The sequence below is a fragment of the Oncorhynchus mykiss genome, chromosome 3 (genome assembly GCF_013265735.2).
Source record: "Oncorhynchus mykiss isolate Arlee chromosome 3, USDA_OmykA_1.1, whole genome shotgun sequence".
NCBI lineage: Eukaryota > Metazoa > Chordata > Actinopteri > Salmoniformes > Salmonidae > Oncorhynchus > Oncorhynchus mykiss.
Genome location: NC_048567.1, coordinates 70,943,102 through 70,967,521, shown reverse-complemented (window position 1 = coordinate 70,967,521; position 24,420 = coordinate 70,943,102). Strand labels below are relative to the sequence as shown.

The window sequence follows — 24,420 nt, the reverse complement described above, 5'->3', positions numbered from 1 at the left end:
TGTTGAAATTGCACACGCACAAGCACACAGCGGTTGATATCCTGTAGACCTGAGTGGTATCTTTAATCAGACTAATAGTTAGCCCTGTTAGGCCTAAGTGCCCTGAGTAAAGCCCTTAATCACTATTTGCCCCGCAGGGATAATCACGCTGAGTGTGTGCACGTTTTTTTGGTGTGTGTGCACGTTTTTTTGGTGTGTGTGCACGTTTTTTTGGTGTGTGTGCACGTGTTTTTGGTGTGTGTGCATGTGTTTTTGGTGTGTGTGTGCACGTGTTTTTGGTGTGTGTGCACGTGTTTTTGGTGTGTGTGCATGTGTTTTTGGTGTGTGTGCACGTGTTTTTGGTGTGTGCACGTGTTTTTGGTGTGTGTGCACTTGTTTTTGGTGTGTGTGTATTTTCAAGAGCCCATCTGGTTTTTATACAGTACTCAAAACCAGCCTGTGATTTGATCATGACTTCACAACAGTGCCCAGTGAACAACATGGAGCCTGTCTGGTTTCAGCTGATTTCTGCCTCAATCTATTGATCATCTCAAAAACCAATTAACATTATTGATTCCCATTTAAACCAGGCATCTCCATTGATCCTTGTCTCTCCCTCCTGTGAACTCATTCACCTGTTAGCCTTATCTGTGACCAGAACAGCCTATTACCATCTGGTCTGACCAGAGAGGATCAGGGGTTAGGAAATGAGGGCATTAATGTGGTCCCGTGTGGCTGCATGGCTCTTGCAACGCCAGGGCTCCCACTGGGTACCAGTATGAAAACAGTAAGAAAATGGATGCTCTCACTACTGTACGTCTCTGGATGAGTCTGTGCTAAATGACTCGAATGTAAATGCTGTGGGTCATGTTCCCCTCAACTCTGTAGGATATTGTCTGGAAGGAACTTGGGCAGTGTGTCTCCTTTTTCCCCGTCCACCAACTCTCTGCTCTCCATTCTCTTTCTCATACCACCTCCCTCCCCCTCTCTCCTCTATTCACCTCTCTCTGTCTCTGTCGATCTGTCTCTCTCTCTCTCCTCTATTCACCTCTCTCTGTCTCTGTCGATCTGTGTCTCTCTCCTCTATTCATCTGTCTCTGTCGATCTGTGTGTCTCTCTCGGTCTCTGGTGTTGTTGGGGTCAGAATGTGGTCCTGGGTGTAAAATAGGCTCTCTAACCCTGTGTCTCTAATGAGGGTGTTTAGGGCACTAAGCCCGTGTCCTTTTGGGATGTCCCAATAAGCAACATGACATGGTAGAGAAGGATGCCAATTATCACCCCCCTCTGACCTTTCACCTTTCCAGCCTGGACGACCCGTGTGTGTTTGGTAGGACTGGCCTAGAAGTGTGTGTGTGTGTGGCGGGATGGGCCCAGGTTGGGCCCCAAAATGGCAGTGACTTTTAGGAGCGACCTCTGGTGTGATGCATCATTGGGGTATTTTTACTGTTCACACATCTCTCTGTGTGAATGAGGGATTTAATGTGCCCAGGCATACATACACACAGCCTAGCAGTGTTTCCCCTAGCTTGTTTCTCCCTTGGCGGGGCATAAAAGGCCTCTGAAGCAATCATCTGAAGAAACATGTTTGCTTTTTATGGAAATGTTGGTCTTTCTGTGAGCTGTTATGTATTTTTATTAGCATATTTACATACTAGGCTACAGTAGTTGTGTAGCTATAGTATGTACTGCATGTATTTGATCATTGATAGCATCCTCGCTAGTGGCTTTAAATCAGTCCAGCTGCTCTAAGGGGTTTTTGTGCTAGCATTAGCATAGTGTGCTCTAGCGTTAGAATGTTGTATTAATAGAGCTCTTTTCCTAGAGTCACCTCCAGGTATTCTGGAGGGAAATTTGATCTCTCCGCTGTTCCACGGGGGAGAAATGTATCCCTTGTACCGAGGCCCTCAGTTCCCCTACTGACCATACTACACACACACATTCACACAGGTACACATTTAAAACATGCACACACACAGGCACACACACCTAGAGATTAGAGGTTGACCAATTAATCGGAATGGACGATTTAATTAGGGCCAATTTCAAGTTTTCAGAACAATCGGAAATTGGTATTTTTGGGCGCCAATATGCAAATGTTTTTATATATTTTTTTGTACCTTTTATTTAACTTCTTACCTGGGAATATTGAAGACTCATGTTAAAAGGAACCACCAGCTTTCATATGTTCTCATGTTCTGAGCAAGAAACTGAAAAGTTAGCTTTCTTACATGGCACATATTGCACTTTTACTTTCTTCTCCAACACTTTGTTTTTGCATTATTTAAACCAAATTGAACATGTTTCATTATTTACCTTGAGGCTAAATTGATTTTATTGATTTATTATATTAAGTTAAAATAAGTGTTCATTCAGTATTGTTGGAATTGTCATTTTTACAAATAAATCAATAAAAAATCATCCGATTTGAATCGGTATCAGCTTTTTTGGTCCTCCAATAATCGGTATCAGCTTTTTTGGTCCTCCAATAATCGGTATCAGCTTTTTTGGTCCTCCAATAATCGGTATCAGCTTTTTTGGTCCTCCAATAATCGGTATCAGCTTTTTTGGTCCTCCAATAATCGGTATCGGCTTCTTTGGTCCTCCAATAATCGGTATCAGCTTCTTTGGTCCTCCAATAATTGGTATCGGCTTTTTTGGTCCTCCAATAATTGGTATCGGCTTCTTTGGTCCTCCAATAATTGGTATCGGCTTTTTTGGTCCTCCAATAATCGGTATCGGCTTCTTTGGTCCTCCAATAATTGGTATCGGCTTTTTTGGTCCTCCAATAATCGGTATCGGCTTTTTTGGTCCTCCAATAATCGGTATCGGCTTCTTTGGTCCTCCAATAATCGGTATCGGCTTCTTTGGTCCTCCAATAATCGGTATCGGCTTCTTTGGTCCTCCAATAATCGGTATCGGCTTCTTTGGTCCTCCAATAATCGGTATCAGCTTTTTTGGTCCTCCAATAATTGGTATCGGCTTCTTTGGTCCTCCAATAATTGGTATCGGCTTTTTTGGTCCTCCAATAATCGGTATCGGCTTCTTTGGTCCTCCAATAATTGGTATCGGCTTCTTTGGTCCTCCAATAATTGGTATCGGCTTCTTTGGTCCTCCAATAATTGGTATCGGCTTTTTTGGTCCTCCAATAATTGGTATCGGCTTCTTTGGTCCTCCAATAATCGGTATCGGCTTCTTTGGTCCTCCAATAATCGGTATCGGCTTCTTTGGTCCTCCAATAATTGGTATCGGCTTCTTTGGTCCTCCAATAATTGGTATCGGCTTCTTTGGTCCTCCAATAATTGGTATCGGCTTCTTTGGTCCTCCAATAATCGGTATCGGCTTCTTTGGTCCTCCAATAATCGGTATCAGCTTTTTTGGTCCTCCAATAATCGGTATCGGCTTCTTTGGTCCTCCAATAATCGGTATCGGCTTCTTTGGTCCTCCAATAATCGGTATCGGCTTTTTTGGTCCTCCAATAATCGGTATCGGCTTTTTTGGTCCTCCAATAATCGGTATCGGCGTTGAAAAGTCATACTCGGTCGACCTCTACTAGAGATGGTCACAGTTATTCAAAGTTGAAATATTAGAACGGACATTAGTATTCGAATACTTGCAAGAGTATTCATTAAAAAAATAAAAATATTCATATGCCTATTTTAACAATGAAAAAGCATTGTCTAAAAAAATTAAATCTATGCAACATTGGTACACACATGACATTTGGAAATTCAATAAAACAACATTTTTGAATGTAGTTTTGACATGCGCTGTCTACAGTCAGTGGCCCCATGTGTAGCCAGCAACACGGGAGATCTTTAATCAATGCAAGATGGAATTAAAATGACAGAATGAAGTTACATGAGGAGCTACAATGAGAAACCATCTAGGTTGTTTCATCTAAATGGACTTGTTGTAGACTAGGATGGGAAGTGCATTGAACAATCAGTAACCATTTTTGCCTAGATGGCAAACTCGCTAGCTGGCTAGCTTAACTAGCTTTTTTAACATTGATTTGACGCTGTCAAGGCAGGGCACTACCAGCTGGAATGATAGATAACTTATGGCATCTACAGGTTTGTCTAACTAACGTGAGTCTGTATGGCTACTCTCTCCCTCCCGTGTCAAACTCGACTATCCATATATCTGAAAAATTGACATGTTATTTGAATAGTGAAATGATTTCAAATGCCCATCCCACACACACACACACAGACATTCTCACACACACACACACACACACACACACACACACACACACACATATGCCTTTCCTGTTTTTAGACCCCCGCCGTTAGTGTTTGGTTTGTCAAGGTAAACCTGACCCCCAGCATAATCCTAAAATCAGTCAGACACTCGCTGAATTGGCTCACACACACACACACACACACACACACACACACACACACACACACACACACATGCACTGATACTGCTTGACCGGTTGTCAGGGGGTTCTTTGTGGCTTAGAGTTTGGGTTTGTCTCTCTGCACTCATTAGACATACAGTTCTTGGTTCATTGTTTATTCTATATTCACTTGGCACACAAATAGTCTGGGTTATTCAAAGTCAACCAGGGACTGGTGTTTGGTGAGTGTGTCCCAGCACCAGGCAGAAGAAAGGGCATAACTTCAGTTTCACACACTCAGTCACACACTCGGATCCTCACACATCGACTGTGTAAAGAGTATGAAGGCAGTCAAACTTAAGAAGCAGACAATCACAATTTTTAGAACTGAGAATAAAACAGCAGCTAAAATGAGCTCCATCCAAACCGGCCCAGGGCAACCGCAGACCGGCCCTACCCAACCGCAGACTGGCCCAGGGCAACCGCAGACCGGCCCTACCCAACCGCAGACCTGCCCAGGGCAACCGCCCCTACCCAACCGCAGACCGGCCCAGGGCAACCGCAGACCGGCCCAGGGCAACCGCAGACCGGCCCAGGGCAACCGCAGACCGGCCCAGGGCAACCGCAGACCAGCCGAGAGGAGGTTCTATTTCTATGAGAGCAACTCTGTCTACAAAGCCAGTGTTCAGACAGACCATTTAACTGGTCTGACTTTGTCTGTTATCCTGGGTTAACACCAGACCAGTTAATAGACAGGCCGACGTACCTGCAGGACTGATGGACCAGACAGGTGAGGCCTTGGCTGTGCTACTCCGTCTGGTCCTCCTTCTCCTTCACTGTCATCCAATAAAGTGATCCCCCTCCTTTCCCCCCTTCTTCTGCGCTCTTCTGGTCCACGTTTTGTCTTCTCCTTTATTCTCTTTTCTCTCTCTTTTGTGTCCTCACATTTCCTCAAAGATGTCCAGATAGAAGGAAAGGGAGGGGGATGTGTGTGTCTGTGTGAGACGGAGAGTGTGTAGTTTGGTCCTTAAAGACGGGATGGGGAGGGTGGATGGATGGAGAGAGGGAGCGATTGCCCTGACAGATGACTGTAAAGAAGGATAGAGTGAAGGGGTGGGGCCAGGGAGGAGTGGATAGGATCAGACCTACCATGCGGAAATGAGTTGGCCCCGCACGCGCGCACACACACCCAGACCCTCTTTCCTGCTATGACTAGGGCTGTGGCAGTCATGAAATTTAGTCAGCCGGGGATTGTCAAACAAATAACTGTCGGTCTCACGGTAATTGGTCGTTAATTAACATAAACACGTTTAGCATCTCCTGGCTTCCACACACTGATGCAGACTGTTGAAACATCTACATTTTAAAAAGTCTAATAAATCCATGTAATATAGCCTACACCTCCACAATAAGTCTATTTATTTTAGACCGGTCTAAAGAAGCATACTATGAAGAAAATGTAGTCTATTTCAGAAGAACAGAACAGAATACTCTAAAGTTGTCCTTTTGTTGGGTCCTGATCATGCTATGCCAAATGGCTGTGGGCTACACTAGTTCATTTAGCAGACAAGATTTGATTAAAATTCTGTGGCATTATTTTATGGTAAGAAGAATACAACTGAACAAAGCTGAATAAAATATAAAGGATATTTTTTCCACAAACGATTTGAGGGAGTGCGCACATGTGGCTATTCTTTGTTGAGCAGTTAACAAAGATAGCTTTTCCTATATGCTTAATTTAGAGTTATTAATGTAACTTCTGTTGTTCTACAAACGTTGGGCTATGTGTTTTGATATTTAGTACATTGTAAGGCTGCGTGATGTGACTGATTTGAATAAAGTTGCTTGCAAGGCATGATCTCTGCTTTGTTTGTTTTTTAGCAGGCTGTACACACTCCAATAGTCTCTCATTCACAATTTGACAAGCACTTGATAATGTCTAGAGTTTCACAGAGTGTGGCCGTAATGCACCCTAAAAATCAATGCCTTTTGCGGCCAGTGGGCGTTGTCTTTCTCCCTGAGTGCTCTGTGCTCCATCACGTGATCGGGTCTTTCTCACAGGCTACAAGTGAAGACCGACACATTGGGGATGCAACTGTGCGCGTCCTTATCCAATTCCGAGGTGCATATTGAAGGTATTGGAAGAACTCTCCACATTTACCCTTCGTCAGCCAACAAGATGAGTAGGCCTAACGAACAGCAAAACCACTAGCCTATGTCAATCTACTATCCCCCATAGTACAAAAGTCAACCTATTCTGTGCGAGAAATAAATATTCTAAACATAGTCTGGGACAGTTGTGGGATGCGATAGATCCCAAATTAATACAACCACTAGCATAAAAAAACTGACAGATTTAGCTTAAAATGTTGCCTATTTCTGCACATTATAAGCACAGTGATCATTACTTTTAGACATGAAGGTCGGTTAATTCGGAAAATTTCAATTACTTTGAAAGTTTCTTCAAGTGCAGTCGCAAAAACCATCAAGCGCTATGATGAAACTGGCTCTCATGAGGACCGCCACAGGAATGGAAGACCCAGAGTTACCTCTGCTGCAGAATATTAGTTCATTAGAGTTAACTGCACCTTAGATTGCAGCCCAAATAAATGCTTCACAGACTTCAAGTAACATACACATCTCAACATCAACTGTTCAGAGGCGACTACGTGAATCAGACCTTCATGGTCGCAAAGAAACCACTACTAAAGGACACCAATAAGAAGAAGACTTGCTTGGGCCAAGAAACACAAGCAATGGCCATTAGACTGGTGGAAATCTGTCTTTTGGTCTGACGAGTCCAAATGTGAGATTTTTGGTTCCAAACACTGTGTCTTTGTGAGGCTCAGAGTAGGTGAACGGATCACTTCCGCATGTGTGGTTCCCACCGTGAAGCATGGAGGAGGAGGTGTGATGGTGTGGGGATGCTTTGCTGGTGGCGCTGTCTGTAATTTATTTAGAATTCAAGACACACTTAACCAACATGGCTACCACAGCATTCTGCAGCGATACGCCATCCCATCTGGTTTGCGCTTAGTCCCGCTATCATTTGTTTTTCAACAGGATAATGACCCAACCCACCTCCAGGCTGTGTAAGGGCTATTTGACCAAGAAGGAGAGTGATGGAGTGCTGCATCAGATGACCAGGCCTCCACAATCACCTGACCTCAACCCAATTGAGATGGTTTGGGATGAGCTGGACTGCAGAATGAAGGAAAAGCAGCCAACAAGTGCTCAGCATATGTGTAACTCCTTCAAGACTGTTGGTAAAACATTCCTCGTGAAGCTGGTTGAGAGAATGCCAAGAATGTGCAAAGCTGTCATCAAGGCAAAGGGTGGCTACTTTGAAGAATCTCAAATATATGATATATTTTGATTTATTTAACACTCTTTTGGTTACTACGTGATTCCATATGTGTTATTTCATAGTTTTGATGTCTTCTCTATTATTCTACAATGTAGAAAATAGTTGTAAATAGTTGTAAAAATTAAGAAAAACTCTTGAATGAGTAGGTTTGACCAAACTTTTGACTGATATTATTTAGTATACAGTACATGTGTGAAATTTGTTTTGATTTAGAATGGACCGTTATCATGCACCTGTTTCAAAACCGGGGCAGCTGGAAAAAATGTAATCTATGAATTTAAATAGTAAATGAAGGACGCTTTTCCTCGTGATTTATTTTCATGCCAGCCAGGTAGACTCTCTTCCTGTTGTACATATAATTAATGTGCTTAGTATTAGGAAAGTTGAGAAATAAATATAGTAGGCCTAACCTATAGAAAGCTGATCTTTTTAGTGGAGGTCATGACTCTTCTCGCGCAATTGCATAGCCTATAGAAATATTGCGCAACATGAGCTCATGGGCTCTCATGAAGTGTTTGATAAGATTTTTGATTACATTTGCATTGATGTCAGAGTGATTAGAGGGACAATAGTGTGCTGAGAACAAGCAGTTAACAAGTTTGGTGGACTACTAATGACTATCAGCAGCATCAGAGTTTACTGTGACTAAACGGTCATGTGGAATTTGACTACTTTCGTGACTCTTGACCGGTGTGGCGGTAATACGGTCTCCGCAACAGCCCTAACTACGACCCCCCCAGTGCCTTAAATTAAATAAAAACTACCCTCTCTCCCCTGGACAGATGGACTGACTGAAAAGTGATGGATGGAGAAAGAGGGACCGAGCGAGATGGGGGCAGAGAGGAAAAAACAGGGTGACCAATATGGAGAAAGTGGTTAACCTTCACTCACACTCTCTCCAGTCGGTCCGCAGTTGGTCGACGGTGTGTTGAGTGCAGTTTGTCATTGTAGTATTTTGAGCTGCGTGTCTGACTAATGCACGTCACTGTCAGCTATGCTGGACACTCAGAACATGAACCAACCATCCTGCAAAGTGTCCTGTGAGTGTACTAAAAAGATCAGTGGACACCCATGTGTTACCCCAAATATATACTACTGCATTACTCTAAATCAGAGGTCTTCAACAGGTCGCTGGTGAGCTACCATAGTTCACCAATGAGGAGCTCACCAAATAATTCTGAAAACGCATGCAATTTTGCAGGATGGTTGGTTCATGCTCTTGAGTGTTCCATCACACAGTGTCACAGTGTCAACAAATCTCACAAGTATCAGACACCGCAAGCTCCCAGCCACTATGTAATCAATGCAACGTTTACATTAACCTACCCCTGGTTGACCACTATTGGCTTTAAAAGCCAATCCTAACACAATGTCTGCTAATACGTTTCCAGCTATATTTAACCTGTCTGTCACTACGTGTGTAGCCAGTTGATGTGATAACTGTCTTGTGGGTTGAAATATTTTTTCTCAATTAAATGTTAACTGCATAGTAGGCTTACCTGGCAGAAGTATATCATTCGTAACTATTATTTGCCATGAGCAGCAGCAGTACAGAACCATCACTAGATGCACCATTAAAGGACCAGATATGCAGTTAAATGTGAATTACACTAAAAAAAGGGGAACCGTTTTTGTCATGGTGCTCTTGTACTGCCCGTGTCTTAGTGATGGAAGCGGGGGGAACAGGCCGTGGCTCGGGTTGCTGAGGTCTCTGATGATCTTGGCCTTCCTGTGACACCTGGTGTTGTCGGTGTTCTGGAGGGCAGGCAGTCTGCACCCAATGATTGGTTCGGCTAAGCATACCACTCTCTGTAGTGCCTTGCGGTCCACGGTGGTGGAGTACGTGTACCAGGCTGTGATGCAGCCAGACAATATGTTCTCAATGGGGCTCCTGTAGAACACTGTGAGGGACCTTTGGGACAGGCCACATCCTGAGGTTGAAGGGTTCGCCACGGTGGGTGAAAATAGAATGTTTAATAGCATGCGACATTTTGAGAATCGATTATGGTTTAAAAGCCAGGATGTTGTTTCAGCTCTTCATTTGGTAGATTTCGATGCACACTTTTCCACAATCCATTCAAGCCGCCAAACAAAACAATCTGTCTTATTAATTGGGAAGGTACCCAAAGCTTCTGCAGTGCTGTTCAAATGTAGGCAAAGTAGATTGTTCTCCTTAAAATGATAACGAGTATTGCATCGTCTTTCAACAAAATGTTTACCCAAAGCGTGTGTCTGTTTTCTCACTGGAGAGGGTTTATTGTTCTCTTGGACTTTGTCAGAGCTTTTGAACTAAATACTAAACCATCTTTTGATTTTAGAATGTGTGGGCACCGGGGACTCAGGATGTGGCTGTGTTGTTGATGTCATGTTAATCAGGCCGTTTGATTGGCACATATGGATTGTTTTAGTTTTGTAGGCGTGGCTACCTATTTAATGACTGGATCAAGCCTTAGCAGTCATTCTGATCTCGTTCCCTCTGTGATCAGTGCTTTGGTTTACTATGTTGCTGTTCCGCACTTCTGAATGTGTGACGCACCCGGCTGTCCACGTTCTTCTGTACAATAGTGTTTTGATTTGAACATCTGAAGTTACAGCACTTTGGTTTCACTAATAAATATGTTGAAATGGAACCAAATTCTGTTTCTGTCTTCAGTCCTTTTTAAATAGGATTGAGGAGCGATATGGGCTACTAAGGTATATGTCTAATGTGATAGTCTGCCTATAACCAGCCTGAGTAGGCCTGTAACTCCATTAGGTTGAATGTGATAGTCTGCCTATAACCAGCCTGAGTAGGCCTATAACTCCATTCCTATTCTATTCAGGGTTTAGAAAAATGAATCTAATGGGAAATGAGCTATTATCAGGCTGATTTAATGCCATGCATGTCTGTTGAATTTGGAAAAATCCACCCTCACTCAGGCCCACCCCACCTACTGAGCCAATCAGGAGCCCCTATTGTGTTACAGTCACCTGTATTGTAGAGGGCCCAGATGCAGACACAGGGGGAATCAGGTGTTGGAGTCTTATAAACACATCAACTGATAAACTATTCAGTCTAGAAAACACCTCTACTCGTGTTGATCAATACCTTATAATGACAAAGCAAAAACAGGTTTTTAAAATGTTTACAAATTTATAAAAACTGAAATATCACATTTACATAAGTATTCAGATTCTTTACTCAGTACTTTGTTGAAGCACCTTTGGCAGCGATTACAGCCTTAAGTCTTCTTGGGTATGACACTACAAGCTTGGCACACCTGTATTTGGGAAGTTTCTCCCAGCACTGTCAGGTTGGATGGGGAGCGTTGCTGCACAGCTATTTTCAGGTCTCCCCAGAGAGGTTCGATCGGGTTTAAGTCCGGGCTCTGGCTGGGCCACTCAAGGACATTCAGAGACTTGTCCCGAAGCCACTCCTGTTGTCTTGGCTGTGTGCTTAGGGTCGTTGTCCTATTGGAAGGTGAACCTTCACCCCAGTCTCGGTTCCTGAGCGCTCTGGAGAAGGTTTTCACTAAGAATCTCTCGGTACTTTGGTTCGTTCATCTTTCCCTCGATCCTAACTAGTCTCCCAGTCCCTGCTGCTGAAAAACATCCCCACAGCATGATGCTGCCACCACCATGCTTCACCGTAGGGATGGTGCCAGGTTTCCTCCACACATGACGCTTGGCATTCAGGCCAAAGAGTTTCATCTTGGTTTCATCAGACCAGAGCATCTTGTTTCTCATAGTCCATTAGGTGCTTTTTGGCAAATTCCAAGTCGACTGTCATGTGCCTTTTACTGAGGAAAGTCTTCCGTCTGGCCACTCTACCATAAAGGCCTGATTGGTTGTCCTTCTGGAAGGTTCTCTACAGAGTAACTCTGGAGCTCTGTCAGAGTGAACATCGGGTTCTTGGTCACCTCCCTGACCAAGGCCCTTTGCAAAAATGTCAACAACAAAAAAACTCTTCGCTTTGTCATTGTGTGTGTGTGTGGGGGGGGGGTCTGAATACTGAATATGGTGGGGCCAGTCAGTGTTGTGAAATATCCAGATTTAGAGAGAGGATCGTGGTGTTTGCCTGTTTAAATTTAACCAGAGGTATTTACGAGCAGGCATTCTCTTCTGTCCTCCTTTCCCATGAGGCCTAGGCATGACTTCACAGCATTGGGGTAAGAGGCGAGGATGAGAGCTAGCCAGGCATTTGGTGTGGCTGTATGTTACAACATTGTTTTCCAAGGTGACAAAGTATACTCCTCTTGGTGACAATGCTCCTTGTAACTATGCCTGTCCAGTGAGGTTGATTAAAGTCGCACTAGAAGTTGCACTTTGTGCTCTTTCAGATTCCCCCGTGGGAGAGGAGAGTGAAGAACCAGAGAAACAGCCCACAGAGCAAGCATCCCCACGGGAGAAGAAAGGAAAGAAGAGGAAGAGTGTAATGGAAAACCCAGTCCCGGTCAAGAAGAAGACTGCACTGGTATGTAATAGTTTGTTGTAAACTTCACCCTTCTGACTTCAATGCGTTTTGTTTGGATTATGTACTGCTTCTCTCAATTCTATTTGTCTACACAGAAATCACAGACTGAGTGTTTTATGGCTCAGGAGAAGAAAGAGGATGAAGGAGAAAAAAAGCCCAAGAAAAAGAGAAAGGTAAGATTGAGGATGGAGGGCATTGAAGAGACACCTGCTGTACCAAAGTGGAACTGCAGTTAAAATGTGCCTACATTCAATTGCATTGGAGTTAGAAGTGGGAATTTTGGCTTTGTGTGTATTCAGAAGAAGAAGAAGACGATCACAGACGTCCTCGCCACCTCGGACCCCAAACCGGGCTCTCCAGTTGACCTGCAGAGCCTGGTTCTAGAACACTTCAAAGACAAACGCTCCGTCATCGAGCTGGAGGAGCTCAAACTACAGGGTGAGTCACCTTTGACCTTCCAACTGTCACACCCGACCTCTGTCTGCTGTTAGGTCTAAAGCATGAAACACACTGGTACTCACTGCCGATAGGTACTTATCACAGTGGGAGGCCATTCCTTCTCTTGCTAGAACAAAAGTGGTACCTGCTCTGTCCTGACCCGTTAGTGACGGACCTGCCAATTCTACTTGTAGAAATGTTCGCCAGTGGCCAACAACTTTACTTTGAGCCAATCAGAGAGCACAAACTCTCACGTGGGGGAGCCAACAACAACAAAAAAGGAAAAAAGGTCATTTTCTCTGTACATCCACGGATGAGCCAGTCACACTTCATATGTAATGTACCATAGGCTAGACGCAATGCACACAACACTAAATACTTCCTCCAAGCTAGCTAACCACTGTAGCAAGCAAATATTGGCATAATTAAATCACAATAGTTTCCATGAAACAGCTGCCTGTGTTAGCTGCCGAGTTTGTGCAGTGTTCTTAGCTAACATTAGCTAGCTAGCTAAACATTTGGCTATGAGCTGGCACTGGCAGTATGGGATTATGGAGAGTGAATTAAATTGTTTCTTTTTTTCATCTTGCTAGGTAGTTATCAAGCTGTGGTCATCTGGCTAGTATCAACAAAATGGCAACATTAGCACAGATAGCTTGGAATCTAGACCATAAGCAATGCACATGGATATGCATTGTCAAACTAGTGGTTAAGATCGTTGGGCCAGTAACCGAAAGGTCGTTGGTTCAAATCCCTGAGCCGAAAAATCTGTCTGTGCACTTGAACGAGACACACAACCATAATTTCTCCTGTTAGTCGCTCTGGAAAAGAGAATCTGCTAAATGAATAAAATGTTTTTAAAAAACAGTACTGCCACCTTCTGGTTTGGAGTATTTGAATAAGACTGAGTGGCTGACGAATTCAAAGTACTTTGCTGTGTGAACACGAGATTGACTGCCGACACCTGAGGTGCTAAGTACGGTAGGCAGCAAACATTGGACAATCCTACTGGCGTGTCTGAGCTTTAAGGACCATCAGTATGTCTGTCTAAAGGCGTCCGCATGCTTCCCAGCTGAAAGATTTTGGCCACTAGATGGCATTAGTGTATGTACAAAGTTTTAGACTGATCCAATGAACCATTGCGCTACTGTTCAAAATGTTGTATCAAGTCTGCCCAAATGTGCCGAATTGGTCAATTGATTTATTTTCAAGTACATAACTATAGAGAACGTATACCAATAATATGGTAATAAAAATGGAAGTTTACACACTCCCAGGAATGTCAGAGACAATAGATAATTAGCTTCCCTGTAGAAAAGACACTAACCTTCACACATCTAGATGGGGGGGGACACAGCAGGGGTTCAAACTGTAGAACCCAGTAAAATGGATTTTATAATAAAAAAAACTAGCTACATTTTATCTCGTACACCTGGGATGACAAATCAGAGCAAGATTACTGAATGTAAGTACATTATTTACCTTCAGAGGTGAATGTATCAAACCAGTTGCCGTGCACTCTCCTCAAACAATAGCATGGTCTTTTTCCACTGTAAAAGCTACTGTAAATTGGACAGTGCAGTTAGATTAACAAGAATTTAAGCCCATTTAAGACAACTCTATGTCCTGGGAAATGCTCTTGTTACTTACAACGTCATGCTAATCACATTAGCCTACGTTAGCTCAACCGTCCTGCGGGGGGGGTGGCGACCTTGTAGAGGTTATAAGAAATACTGCACTTAACAGCTTAGTTCGACGTAAAATTGTGTGATTAAGATATCCTCGGAAAAACATCAAAATGAGTGACAGATTTCTTGAGTTATCGTAGATTCATTCTGACTATTGAGGAAGTGTATACTGGCTACCATGTCTCGAAATGGACAAACAGTACTCTTGCTGTTTTTTTTCTTGTTTTTGAAGCTGTCCTTTTATGGGAGTATGCGAGCACACTCGTTCGGTTTGCCTAGCTGTGTTCGGATAGGTGCCAGCCGAACTGAAGCATGCTGACGCCTTTATTCTCTCTCTCTCTTGCATTCTTACTCTCTCACTCTTACTCACTTTCTCTGAATTTCCTAATGTGACATTCTTCTCTGATTGGTTACTCCCAGAGTCCTGCTTCGTGAGGAGTAATGACCTCACACACAGCCTCTCCTCCTACCTGAAAGAAAGTGAGTTCAAATCAAACCATCACACCGTACATACCTAAATACATAACATTTTACATGTACATTACATACCTCTCACCAATACATGACTCCTTTTTAAACTCCATGTTACACTAATAGGACTGCTGACCCATATGTGCTCTACGTCTTCTGTCATGTTCCTAGATGTGTCCTTGGGTATTAACTCAGTAGTCTGACGTTGGCTTCCCCTCCTAATCGTCTCTCCTTCATCTGCACTGCTGTAGTAGAGAAAATGAGGAGAGGAGACCACTTTAGACTATTGACATCCATCCCTTGTACCACAATATGTTTTTCCCTTTCTCTTTTTGCTCAGTTTGTCCCAAATGGGCTAAGGTCCAGAAGCAGCACACAGAGAAGAGTTCTGTGGTTCTGCTCATCGTCTGTAGCGCCGCACTAAGAGTCATCGAGCTCATCAAGTGAGTGACAACGCACATCTCCCTCTTACCATTTGTCATCTTTTATTGTATATTCTTTATGGCACTTCTCAGCTTAATATAATGCTCCCTTGTTTTTACATCTTCACCAGACAGTTAACCACCTTCAAGGGAGAGGCCAAAGTGCTGAAGCTGTTTGCAAAGCACATCAAGGTAACAGACCTTACTGTACAATAGTTTCCTATGAATATTAATGTGTACAGATGAGCCATTCTGTGAGTGAGTAAAGCCAAGCGTGACCGTACTGTCTTTCTGTCCCCAGGTAGAGGAGCAGGTGAAGCTCCTACAGACGGGGGTGACACACATTGGGGTGGGGACGCCAGGGAGACTGAGCGCCCTCATTGAGAAAGGTACAGCTTGTACTTAGTGTGGCTTAATTTACAGTGACTTTATTCTGATCTTCTAACCTTCAATCGGAGGTGTGCACTAATTCACTCCTCTTCAGGGATTAAACCCCTATTTGACCCCTATCTGACCTCTGACCTTTTCCAGAGGGTCTGACCCTGCCTCCCCTGCGTTTCCTGGTTCTGGACTGGAACTGGAGAGACCAGAAGCTTCGCAGGATGGTGGATGTTCCTGAGGTGAGACTACAACGCCCCCTGCTGGACCAGTAACACTTTACACAGCATTGAAAATATACTCTAGTAGTACATGGGCTTTCTGCCAGACAGACTATATGGAGTTTCTTAATAACACAGCCCTCTTTTTCACTTCCAGGTCAAAGGTGACTTGTTGAAGCTGCTGGATATGGGAATCTTGAAAGGATGTAGGGAAGGAAAAGTGAAAGTGGGACTGTTCTGATACAACCACACACCTAGTGCCATAATCTGCCATTTTATTTTATTTGTTTCACCTTTATTTAACCAGGTAGGCCAGTTGAGAACAAGATCTCATTTACAACTGCGACCTGGCCAAGATAAAGCAAAGCAGTGCGACAAAAAACAACACATGGACACAAGTTACACATGGAATAAAATAAAGTATAGTCAATAACAATTGAAACATCTATATACAGTGTGTGCAAATGGAGTAAGGAGGTAAGGCAATAAATAGGCCATAGTAGCAAAGTAATTCAAATTTAGCAAATTAACACTGGAGTGAGAGATGTGCAGATGATGATGTGCAAATAATAATACTGGTGTGCAAAAAGAGCAAATAAAAACAATATGAGGATGAAGTAGGTAGATTGGATGGGCTATTTACAGATGGGCTGTGTACAGCTGCAGCAATCGGTGAGCTGCTCAGATTGCTGATGCCATATACTGAGATACAAACACACACCTAGTGCCATACTCTGCTATATACTGACATACAAACACACACCCAACCAAGTCAGACTGGACCTCTTCTCATCATGCTCTTGTTCACACGCGTGCACAAACACTCACACGCAACAAAGTTTATTAGGGCCCCTCAAACCAATCCTGTCTCCATAACAGACCGACTGCTGGACATTTCAACCATCTACCCTATCCTGTTTTTACCCTCTCCCTCTGTGACACTGTGTTCTTGTTCTATTTTAAGTGACATGTAAAATATCTGAAATGGTTTATACAGTGTTGTAGTTCAACAATAACACAGCTCTCTGTGTGACACAGCCCAACTGTGTGATGGTTTGAATAAAGACATTTGAATGGAACCAGACTCTCTTGTTTGTTCACACCAGCGGGAAGCCCCTCCCACTGAGTCTGATGTCATGAGTTGTTTTACCCAGTAGGTAGTCTGGTTTGTCATAACATCCTGTGTGTAAGTGTGTTCTGAAACAGACAAAGGCAACTACTTCAGTGGGGAAGAAATAACGGATCGTAAGGTGCTGTGGGAAAATAAATCTGAGATATTTTAGTACTTGGATGATGGGCTGTAATACATCAGTGTGTATGTATGTATGACTGAATCGCTCGGGAAGGAGTGAGCGAAGAACAGTAGAAAAAAAACAAAAGAGGAAGTAGAGCAGAGGATTCTGGTTAATGAGTAACTGCCAGCAGCCTGTCTCAAAGGTCTTCCCCACCCTAGCCCTAAGCCTGCTGGGAAAAGGCTCTTGGCAGGCAGGGGAGCGAGGTAGAGAAATGCTGATAAGACTGCGTTAAAGAAGACCGGAAGAGAAGAGAGGGAAGACTCCTGTTCCTTGCTTGTTTTCTTGTTGTCTGACTTTCCTGGTCTCATCACCCTTCCCCAGCCGGAGCTCTCTGTCATGGGCAAGGCGAAGGCCAACGCTGGGCCCCTGGCCCGGAGGCCTGATAACTCTGCTTTCAAACAGCAGAGACTGCCTGCCTGGTCCCCCATGCTCACAGCTCAAACCGTCCTGCCTTTCTTCTACGGTATGGCCATTGTGTGTGTGCTGCTGGGAGCGTGGCTACTTGTCACCGTGCAGAATACACATGAACTGAAGGTGAGTAAGCGATCCTTTCAGATTATTTTTTATTTTTTATTCTACCGATACACACAATCACTTGAAATGGAGTAGGTAACACCCTCCAGAGCACATAGCTTATCTAACCATGAACACAAGATCAGAGGTAGAAAGTTTCAAGGTATTCTGATGGAAGGAGAGGTAGAAAGTTTCAGGGTATTCTGATGGAAGGAGAGGTAGAAAGAGATGATAAGAGAGAGGACTTCCAGGGTATTCTGATGGAAGGAAAGGTAGAAAGTTTCAGGGTATTCTGATGGAAGGAGAGGTAGAAAGTTTCAGGGTATTCTGATGGAAGGAGAGGTAGAAAGTTTCAGGGTATTCTGATGGAAGGAGAGGTAGAAAGAGACGATAAGAGAGAGGACTTCCAGGGAATTCTGTGAAGAAGTGAAGCTACACTATAATAAATGGCTGTGGGAAACAAACATTCTAAGATTCATATAGACTTTTAATGTGTTGGCCATACAGGATTAAATAGTTTTTTCTCTCTAAATCTACAATCTACATACTACCCCATTTAAAAAAAAAAAACTGAAATATCACATTTACATAAGTATTCAGACCCTTTGTTGAAGCACCTTTGGCAGCGATTACAGCCTACAGTCTTTTTGGTATGACGCTTGGCACACCTGTATTTGCACAGTTTCTTCCATTCTTCTCTGCAGATCCTCTCAAAATCTGTCAGGTGGGATGGGGAGCATCGCTGCACAGCTATTTTCAGGTCTCTTCAGGGACGTTAGATCGTGTTCAAGCCATGTCTCTGGCTAGACTATTCAAGGACATTCAGAGACTTGTCCCGAAGCCACTCCTGCGTTGTCTTGGCTGTATGCTTAGGGTCGTTGTCCTGTTGGAAGGTGAACCTTCGCCCCAGTCTGAGAACCTGCTCCAGAGCGCTCAGGACTTCATCAGGATCTCTCTGTGCTCTGCTCCGTTAAACTTTCCCCCGATCCCAACTACTTTTCCAGTCCCTGCCGCTGAATAAAATCCCCACAGCATGATGCTGCCACCACCATGCTTCACCGTAGGGATGGTGTCTTGTTTCTTCCCGGTGTGACACTTAGAGTTCAATTTTGGTTCCATCAGACCAGAGAATATTGTTTCTCATGGTCTTAGAGTCCTTTATGTGACATTTGGCAAACTTACTGAGGAGTGGCTTCCGTCTGGCCACTCTACCATAAAGGCCTGATTGGTAGAGTGCTGCATAGATGGTTGTCCTTCTGGAAGGTTCTCCCATCTCCACATAGGAACTCTGGAGCTCGGTCAGAGTGACAATCAGGTTATTGGTCACTTTCCTGACCAAGGCCCTTCTGCCCCAATTGCTCAGTTTAGTTGGGCGGACAGCTCTAGGAAGAGTCTTGGTGGTTCCAAACTTCTTCCATTTAAGAATGATGGAGACCACTGTGTTCTTGGGGACCTTCAATACTGCAGACATGTTTTGGTACCCTTCCCCAGAGCTGTGCCTCGACACAATCCTGTCTCAGAGCTCTACAGACAATTCCTTCGACCTCATGGCTTGGTTTTTGCTCTGACATGTACTGTCAACTGTGGGACCTTTTATATAGACAGGTGTGTGCCTTTCCAAGTCATGTCCAATCAATTTAATTGAACACAGGTGAACTCCAATCAAGTTGTAGAAACATCTCAAGGATGAAAAATGGAAACAGGATGCACTTGAGCTCAATTTTGAGTCTCATAGAAAAAGGTCTGAATACTTCTGTAAAATAAAGTATTTCTGTTTTTTATTTGGAATAAATTTGCAAAATAATTGCTTTGTCATTATGGGGTGTTATGTGTAGATTTGATGAGGAAAATATTTTATTTAATCCATTTTAGAATAAGGCTGTAACGTAACAAAATGTGGAAGAAGTGAAGGGGTCTGAATACTTTCCAAATGCACTGTATATATTTCTCTCCCTCCTGCTATATCTCCTTCCCTCCCTCTACAGGTAGACTACACACACGCAGGGTCATGTGATAAGTGTTTTGAGAAGCGTAAAGACCGTGCCAATGCGAACCAGAGCTGCAACTGCACTGTGGTGTTTAACATTGAGAACATGTTCAAGGTGTGTGAGTATGTGTGTTTGTCTTGGTCTGTACACTTCGACAAGACCACAAGCTAATGTAATGTAATGTATCAGTGTTAAAAATGTTGGAAACCAAATCCAACTAAGACTGACAGTGATGATGTGTTTCCTGTCCCAGGGAGATGTGTTCTTCTATTACGGCCTGATCAACTTCCACCAGAACCTCCGGCAATACATGGACTCCAGGGATGATGGACAGATGATTGGGAGAAATAAAAACCTCAGGGTAGCTACTGTTAATCTATCAATCGATTCTTCTGTCTTCATCCTCTTAATTTCCTGGTTCATTCTGAGCTTTTACAACATCAAATCCTTCCTGTCTGTCTCTACAGAACCCGAGCTCCTATTGCGAGCCCTTCATAAAGGATAAGAACGGACTCCCTATTGCCCCTTGTGGGGCTGTGGCCAACAGCATGTTCAACGGTATTACACCATTACTCAGCAATATCAGTTTATGTCATCAGTCACTGCTAATAATGTCACTGCATTAATATCCAGTGATATGATCAAATCTCTCCCTGACATGAAACACCTGGTTTTGATTAATTGACTGATTTTGATGTCTTTATGAGTTTTGTTTGTGTTTTTCCCAGACTCCTTCACTCTGGTGTACCACTCAGCAGCGGGCAGTCGGGTGGTTCCTCTATTCAGGAAGGGCATCACCTGGTACACCGACAAGAACGTCAAGTTCCGTAACCCACAGGTGGAGAACAAAACCCTAACGTTAGCACAGGTGTTTGAAGGTGTGTCTCACAACACACCCACACAGTGTTCACAGCATGTTCAGCATCACAACACACCCACACAGTGTTCACAGCATGTTCAGCGTCACAACACACCCACACAGTGTTCACAGCATGTTCAGCGTCACAACACACCCACACAGTGTGTTCACAGCATGTTCAGCGTCACAACATGTTCAGCGTCACAACACACCCACACGTTCAGCGTCACAACACACCCACACAGTGTGTTCACAACATGTTCAGCGTCACAACACACCCACACAGTGTGTTCACAACATGTTCAGCGTCACAACACACCCACACAGTGTGTTCACAACATGTTCAGCGTCACAACACACCCACACAGTGTGTTCACAACATGTTCAGCGTCACAACACACCCACACAGTGTGTTAACATGTTCAGCGTCACAACACACCCACACAGTGTGTTCACAACATGTTCAGCGTCACAACACACCCACACAGTGTGTTCACAACATGTTCAGCGTCACAACACACCCACACAGTGTGTTCACAACATGTTCAGCGTCACAACACACCCACACAGTGTGTTCACAACATGTTCAGCGTCACAACACACCCACACAGTGTGTTCACAACATGTTCAGCGTCACAACACACCCACACAGTGTGTTAACAACATGTTCAGCGTCACAACACACCCACACAGTGTGTTCACAACATGTTCAGCGTCACAACACACCCACACAGTGTGTTCACAACATGTTCAGCGTCACAACACACCCACAGTGTGTTCACAACATGTTCAGCGTCACAACACACCCACACAGTGTGTTCATGGTCATCATTATTATTAATACCACATTTTAATTTAATAGACATATCGCTGCTCTCTTGCCTTTCCAAATGTTGTATGACTGTTGTCAAAACCTTTTCCAAATCATGTCTCAATGTCGTATTGCTGTTGTTAAAACATTGTCTGGACTCTAGATGTAACCGTTGTCTGTGTGTTGTCAGGCACGGGCCAGCCTCTGTACTGGCAGAAGCCCGTGTATGACCTGGACCCCTGGGACCGCAACAACAACGGCTTCATCAACGAGGACCTCATCGTGTGGATGAGGGAGGCTGCCTTCCCCAACTTCAAGAAGCTCTACGGGGTCCTGAATCGAGCCATAGAACCCTTCACCGATGGGCTGCCGGCTGGAAACTACAGCGTCCTTATCTCCTACAGTATCCTTTTATGCATATTACTGTTACCAGGGAGACATTGAGGTTTGAGTCAATTGAATCAAAACTCTTTTTTAAAATTTTATTCCAAAAGCATGTTCCTATTTCCAACCCTTAGGTAGCTGGGGTTTATGTAGCTAGTTTCTCTTTGGATGGTAGTGAAACCATAGGTTGTGGCTTGGAATATTGTATGTTTATTTGCTCAGTTACAAGAACAATGGAAAGTCACAGCACATTAAGCACAAAAACAACAGCTATTTCCTTTACCTGTGTGGAAAACATTATGGTTGTACATTAATAGTACGTTTGGATGAAAGGTTTAGATGAAAGGTTTGTGTTCACCTTATGTGGCTATGTTTATCCTTGACCTCTGCCCCCTCTCCAGACTTCCCAGTGGAGTACTTCCAGGGCAGAAAGGAAGTGGTCCTGTCCACAGTCAGCTGGTTTGGGGGTCAGAACAACTTCCTGCCCGTAGCCTACCTGGTCACAGGCTGTCTCATCCTGCTCCTCGCTGTCATCCTCACCGCCGTCTGGTGGAAGTTTGGTAAGAACGGACGGAATATGGAGGAGTGATGAAAAGGTGACGAAGAAGAGGAGACATGGAATTCATAATACTGTAGATACAGTGAATGTGATTATTAAAATGGTCAATGGTCTACATTTATGTAGTTCTGGATTAGAGATGGGGTTTGTGTTTTCAGCATCATGAATGCTTGTACTTGGTTTAATTTCCCTGCATGACCATGTGGTGGCAGTAGTGCGGTTAGAATGAAACGAGGTGGGAAACCATAGGAAATTGTTTTCAGTGATAATTTATGTCAGTGTTTGAATATGCATTAAAGACATGCTCTGGAACGTTGGTGACTAGTAAGTATTTTTTAAGCCTCCCACTGGGTAGTTCATAAATTGATAATCTATGAGCAGAATTACTGTTTTACCTCAATTAGCCACTGTTTTTCTAGAAACGGTGCTGTGCCATTTCCCCTACGTGTTCCAGCCCTCTAGCAATTTGAGTTCAACCAATGAGCTTTAGTCTCGCGCTCGATGTGTGACAGCAGATATCTGCACGTGACGTAGTATGCAATTTTTCGGGACCACCTTTGGCTTGTGAGTACTATCAGAACTACTGGCTAAAAAGTACCAGAGAATCCCTTTAAGATGTGAAATATGAAGAATTCATTGATGTTTTATTTTATTCACTGTAGAAATGTGTAAAAGTTTTTTAAAAGGTTTAAAAAAAAGGTACTTTTTAAAAAGGCTTTATTTCTCCTTGTACAATCTGTGAAGACAGAAACACACAGTGACCAGGGAACACACTGACCTACGGCCAGCCTTACCTACTGAAGCCCTAACCTTTAACCTAAAGTTCAACTGGTCCAGGTTCAGATTTGGTGTTCAGGACAGGGATTGACCGGACTAAATGTGCTCCACTGACTACAAACACGACTAATCAAACATAGATGCAGTACACTCGTAAGGACAGTCGTACAGACATAGCTAGCCACACACAGATACTCTCTTTAGGACAGCCATACAAAGACACTCATGAAAGCCATTGCATACATTGATGAGACAGTCATACAGTAGAGACAGTCAATCTCTAAGAAATAGAGACAGCAATTCAGACACAAACTAGAATGAGGCGTTTCTGTAAATATTAACTTCTGCATGCTGATTGGTCACTAGTGATAATGTTCTCTCGCCGTACCGTCTTTGTCAGGATCCGTACCATACACACACCTGATGCGGTAACCTAGACTACTCCAGTGTGAGTTTGGCTGGAGTGGATCATCTTCCTCTAGCACACAGAAGTCCTACAACCCCTGGATTCTCTGGGAATTTACAGACGGTGGCCATGATAAATGATGCATAATAACAAAACATAAGGAAATGTTTAGTCTCACTGACATATTTTAGAGACAGCCCTTCTGTTGGACAGCTCCTCTCTAGGATCACCATGAGGGCAGATTCTTCCTCTTCAAGTAACTGGACCTAGTGAGGCAGTGTGTGAACCCAATGGCACCTAAACGTTATGCAGAGGTCCTTTTTGACTGTCACGTGAGGCAAGGTGTCCAGGACAACAGTGTAACCATAATTATTTGAAGCTGATTCGTCACCGCTTTCCATAGTGTTTTTCAGTAGGAATTATAAAATAAAAATTAATAATTTTTCAGAAACTTCAACAGGTTTTTGGTGTGGGTTTCACTCTAGCTTTTTGTTTAAGGTGATTGGTTAAGCTCAAACATTTTGACAGGTCTGATTTTGTGAACTGAAAGCTGAAATAGTACAAGCCTCCAATCAAAGCGTACCCTTTGGCCTTTATGCAGAGAACACTTCAGTGGTAGAAACATTGACTTTCTATAGAAGGCAACCACTTCAGAGAACCTATTGTTTGGAGAATTGTTTCACTTTTAGATTGACACGAAAGGAACTAATATATACTCAGTTTGACAAAACATCAAATTAAGAGACACAGAGGGGACTTAGCCTGGCTGAAACAGTAGTGAGCTCTCCACCTCCCCTTGTTTCTTCTCTCTTTCTGTTCTCTCGCTCTCATGTAGACATTCATCTTTGTGGTTTCAGTGATAGGACTGGTATGGTACTATGCTAGCACTCTCCGGCCATGCACGTACAGGTAGACACTCACATATAGACTCCTCTGCAGACACACTCACATACAGACATCTAACTTGAAGGTAATGTTCTTTACAGTTTAATTCACCCTCCCTCTCTCCATCATCCCCCTCTGTCAATGGGGGGGGGGGGGGGGGGGGGGGGGGGGGGGGGGGGGG

The 24,420-nt window shown here is 43.6% G+C and overlaps 4 protein-coding genes across 7 annotated transcripts in view; 2 read left to right on the top strand and 2 right to left on the bottom strand.

Moving 5' to 3' along the window:
- The window catches only part of LOC110520513 (filamin A-interacting protein 1-like), a 40,114-nt gene extending 34,771 nt beyond the window's left edge, over positions 1-5,343 (bottom strand). The window contains exon 1 of the mRNA XM_021597892.2: positions 5,091-5,343. The gene's annotated coding sequence lies outside the window, so the exon portion shown is untranslated. The remainder of the gene's footprint in view (positions 1-5,090) is intronic.
- Positions 1-16,841, top strand: part of cmss1 (cms1 ribosomal small subunit homolog) — a 59,039-nt gene extending 42,198 nt beyond the window's left edge. For both annotated transcript variants that reach the window (XM_036975071.1, XM_021597894.2), the window contains 9 exons: positions 12,011-12,144; positions 12,240-12,317; positions 12,444-12,582; positions 14,691-14,750; positions 15,082-15,184; positions 15,295-15,355; positions 15,465-15,552; positions 15,695-15,783; positions 15,920-16,841. In XM_036975071.1, the coding sequence (XP_036830966.1) occupies positions 12,011-12,144; positions 12,240-12,317; positions 12,444-12,582; positions 14,691-14,750; positions 15,082-15,184; positions 15,295-15,355; positions 15,465-15,552; positions 15,695-15,783; positions 15,920-16,003 (836 nt within the window). In that variant the 3' untranslated portion in view covers positions 16,004-16,841. The remainder of the gene's footprint in view (positions 1-12,010; positions 12,145-12,239; positions 12,318-12,443; positions 12,583-14,690; positions 14,751-15,081; positions 15,185-15,294; positions 15,356-15,464; positions 15,553-15,694; positions 15,784-15,919) is intronic.
- Positions 16,842-16,922: 81 nt separating this feature from the next.
- Positions 16,923-22,488, top strand: tmem30c (transmembrane protein 30C). Its single transcript, XM_036975070.1, has 7 exons — positions 16,923-17,591; positions 19,556-19,672; positions 19,812-19,919; positions 20,026-20,116; positions 20,287-20,436; positions 21,419-21,631; positions 22,014-22,488. Exons 1-7 carry the CDS (start codon positions 17,394-17,396, stop codon positions 22,199-22,201), a joined length of 1,065 nt encoding a protein of 354 aa, XP_036830965.1. The 5' UTR covers positions 16,923-17,393; the 3' UTR covers positions 22,202-22,488.
- A 383-nt stretch (positions 22,489-22,871) lies between these two features.
- LOC110520514 (discoidin, CUB and LCCL domain containing 2) overlaps positions 22,872-24,420 on the bottom strand; it is a 35,294-nt gene continuing 33,745 nt past the window's right edge. For 2 of the 3 annotated variants that reach the window (XM_036975068.1, XM_021597893.2), the window contains one exon: positions 22,872-24,391. The gene's annotated coding sequence lies outside the window, so the exon portion shown is untranslated. Of the gene's footprint in view, positions 24,393-24,420 lie in introns of all 3 variants that reach the window. The other variant, XM_036975069.1, reaches the window with a different exon arrangement.

What these genes read in the sequence shown, in the direction of transcription:
- tmem30c (XM_036975070.1), top strand. Translation starts at nt 17,394, where the DNA reads ATGGGCAAGGCGAAGGCCAACGCTGGGCCCCTGGCCCGGAGGCCTGAT. An exon ending in AGAATACACATGAACTGAAG is followed by an intron (nt 17,592 to 19,555) that starts GTGAGTAAGCGA and finishes CTCCCTCTACAG; the next exon opens with GTAGACTACACACACGCAGG. An exon ending in CAGCGTCCTTATCTCCTACA is followed by an intron (nt 21,632 to 22,013) that starts GTATCCTTTTAT and finishes CCCCCTCTCCAG; the next exon opens with ACTTCCCAGTGGAGTACTTC.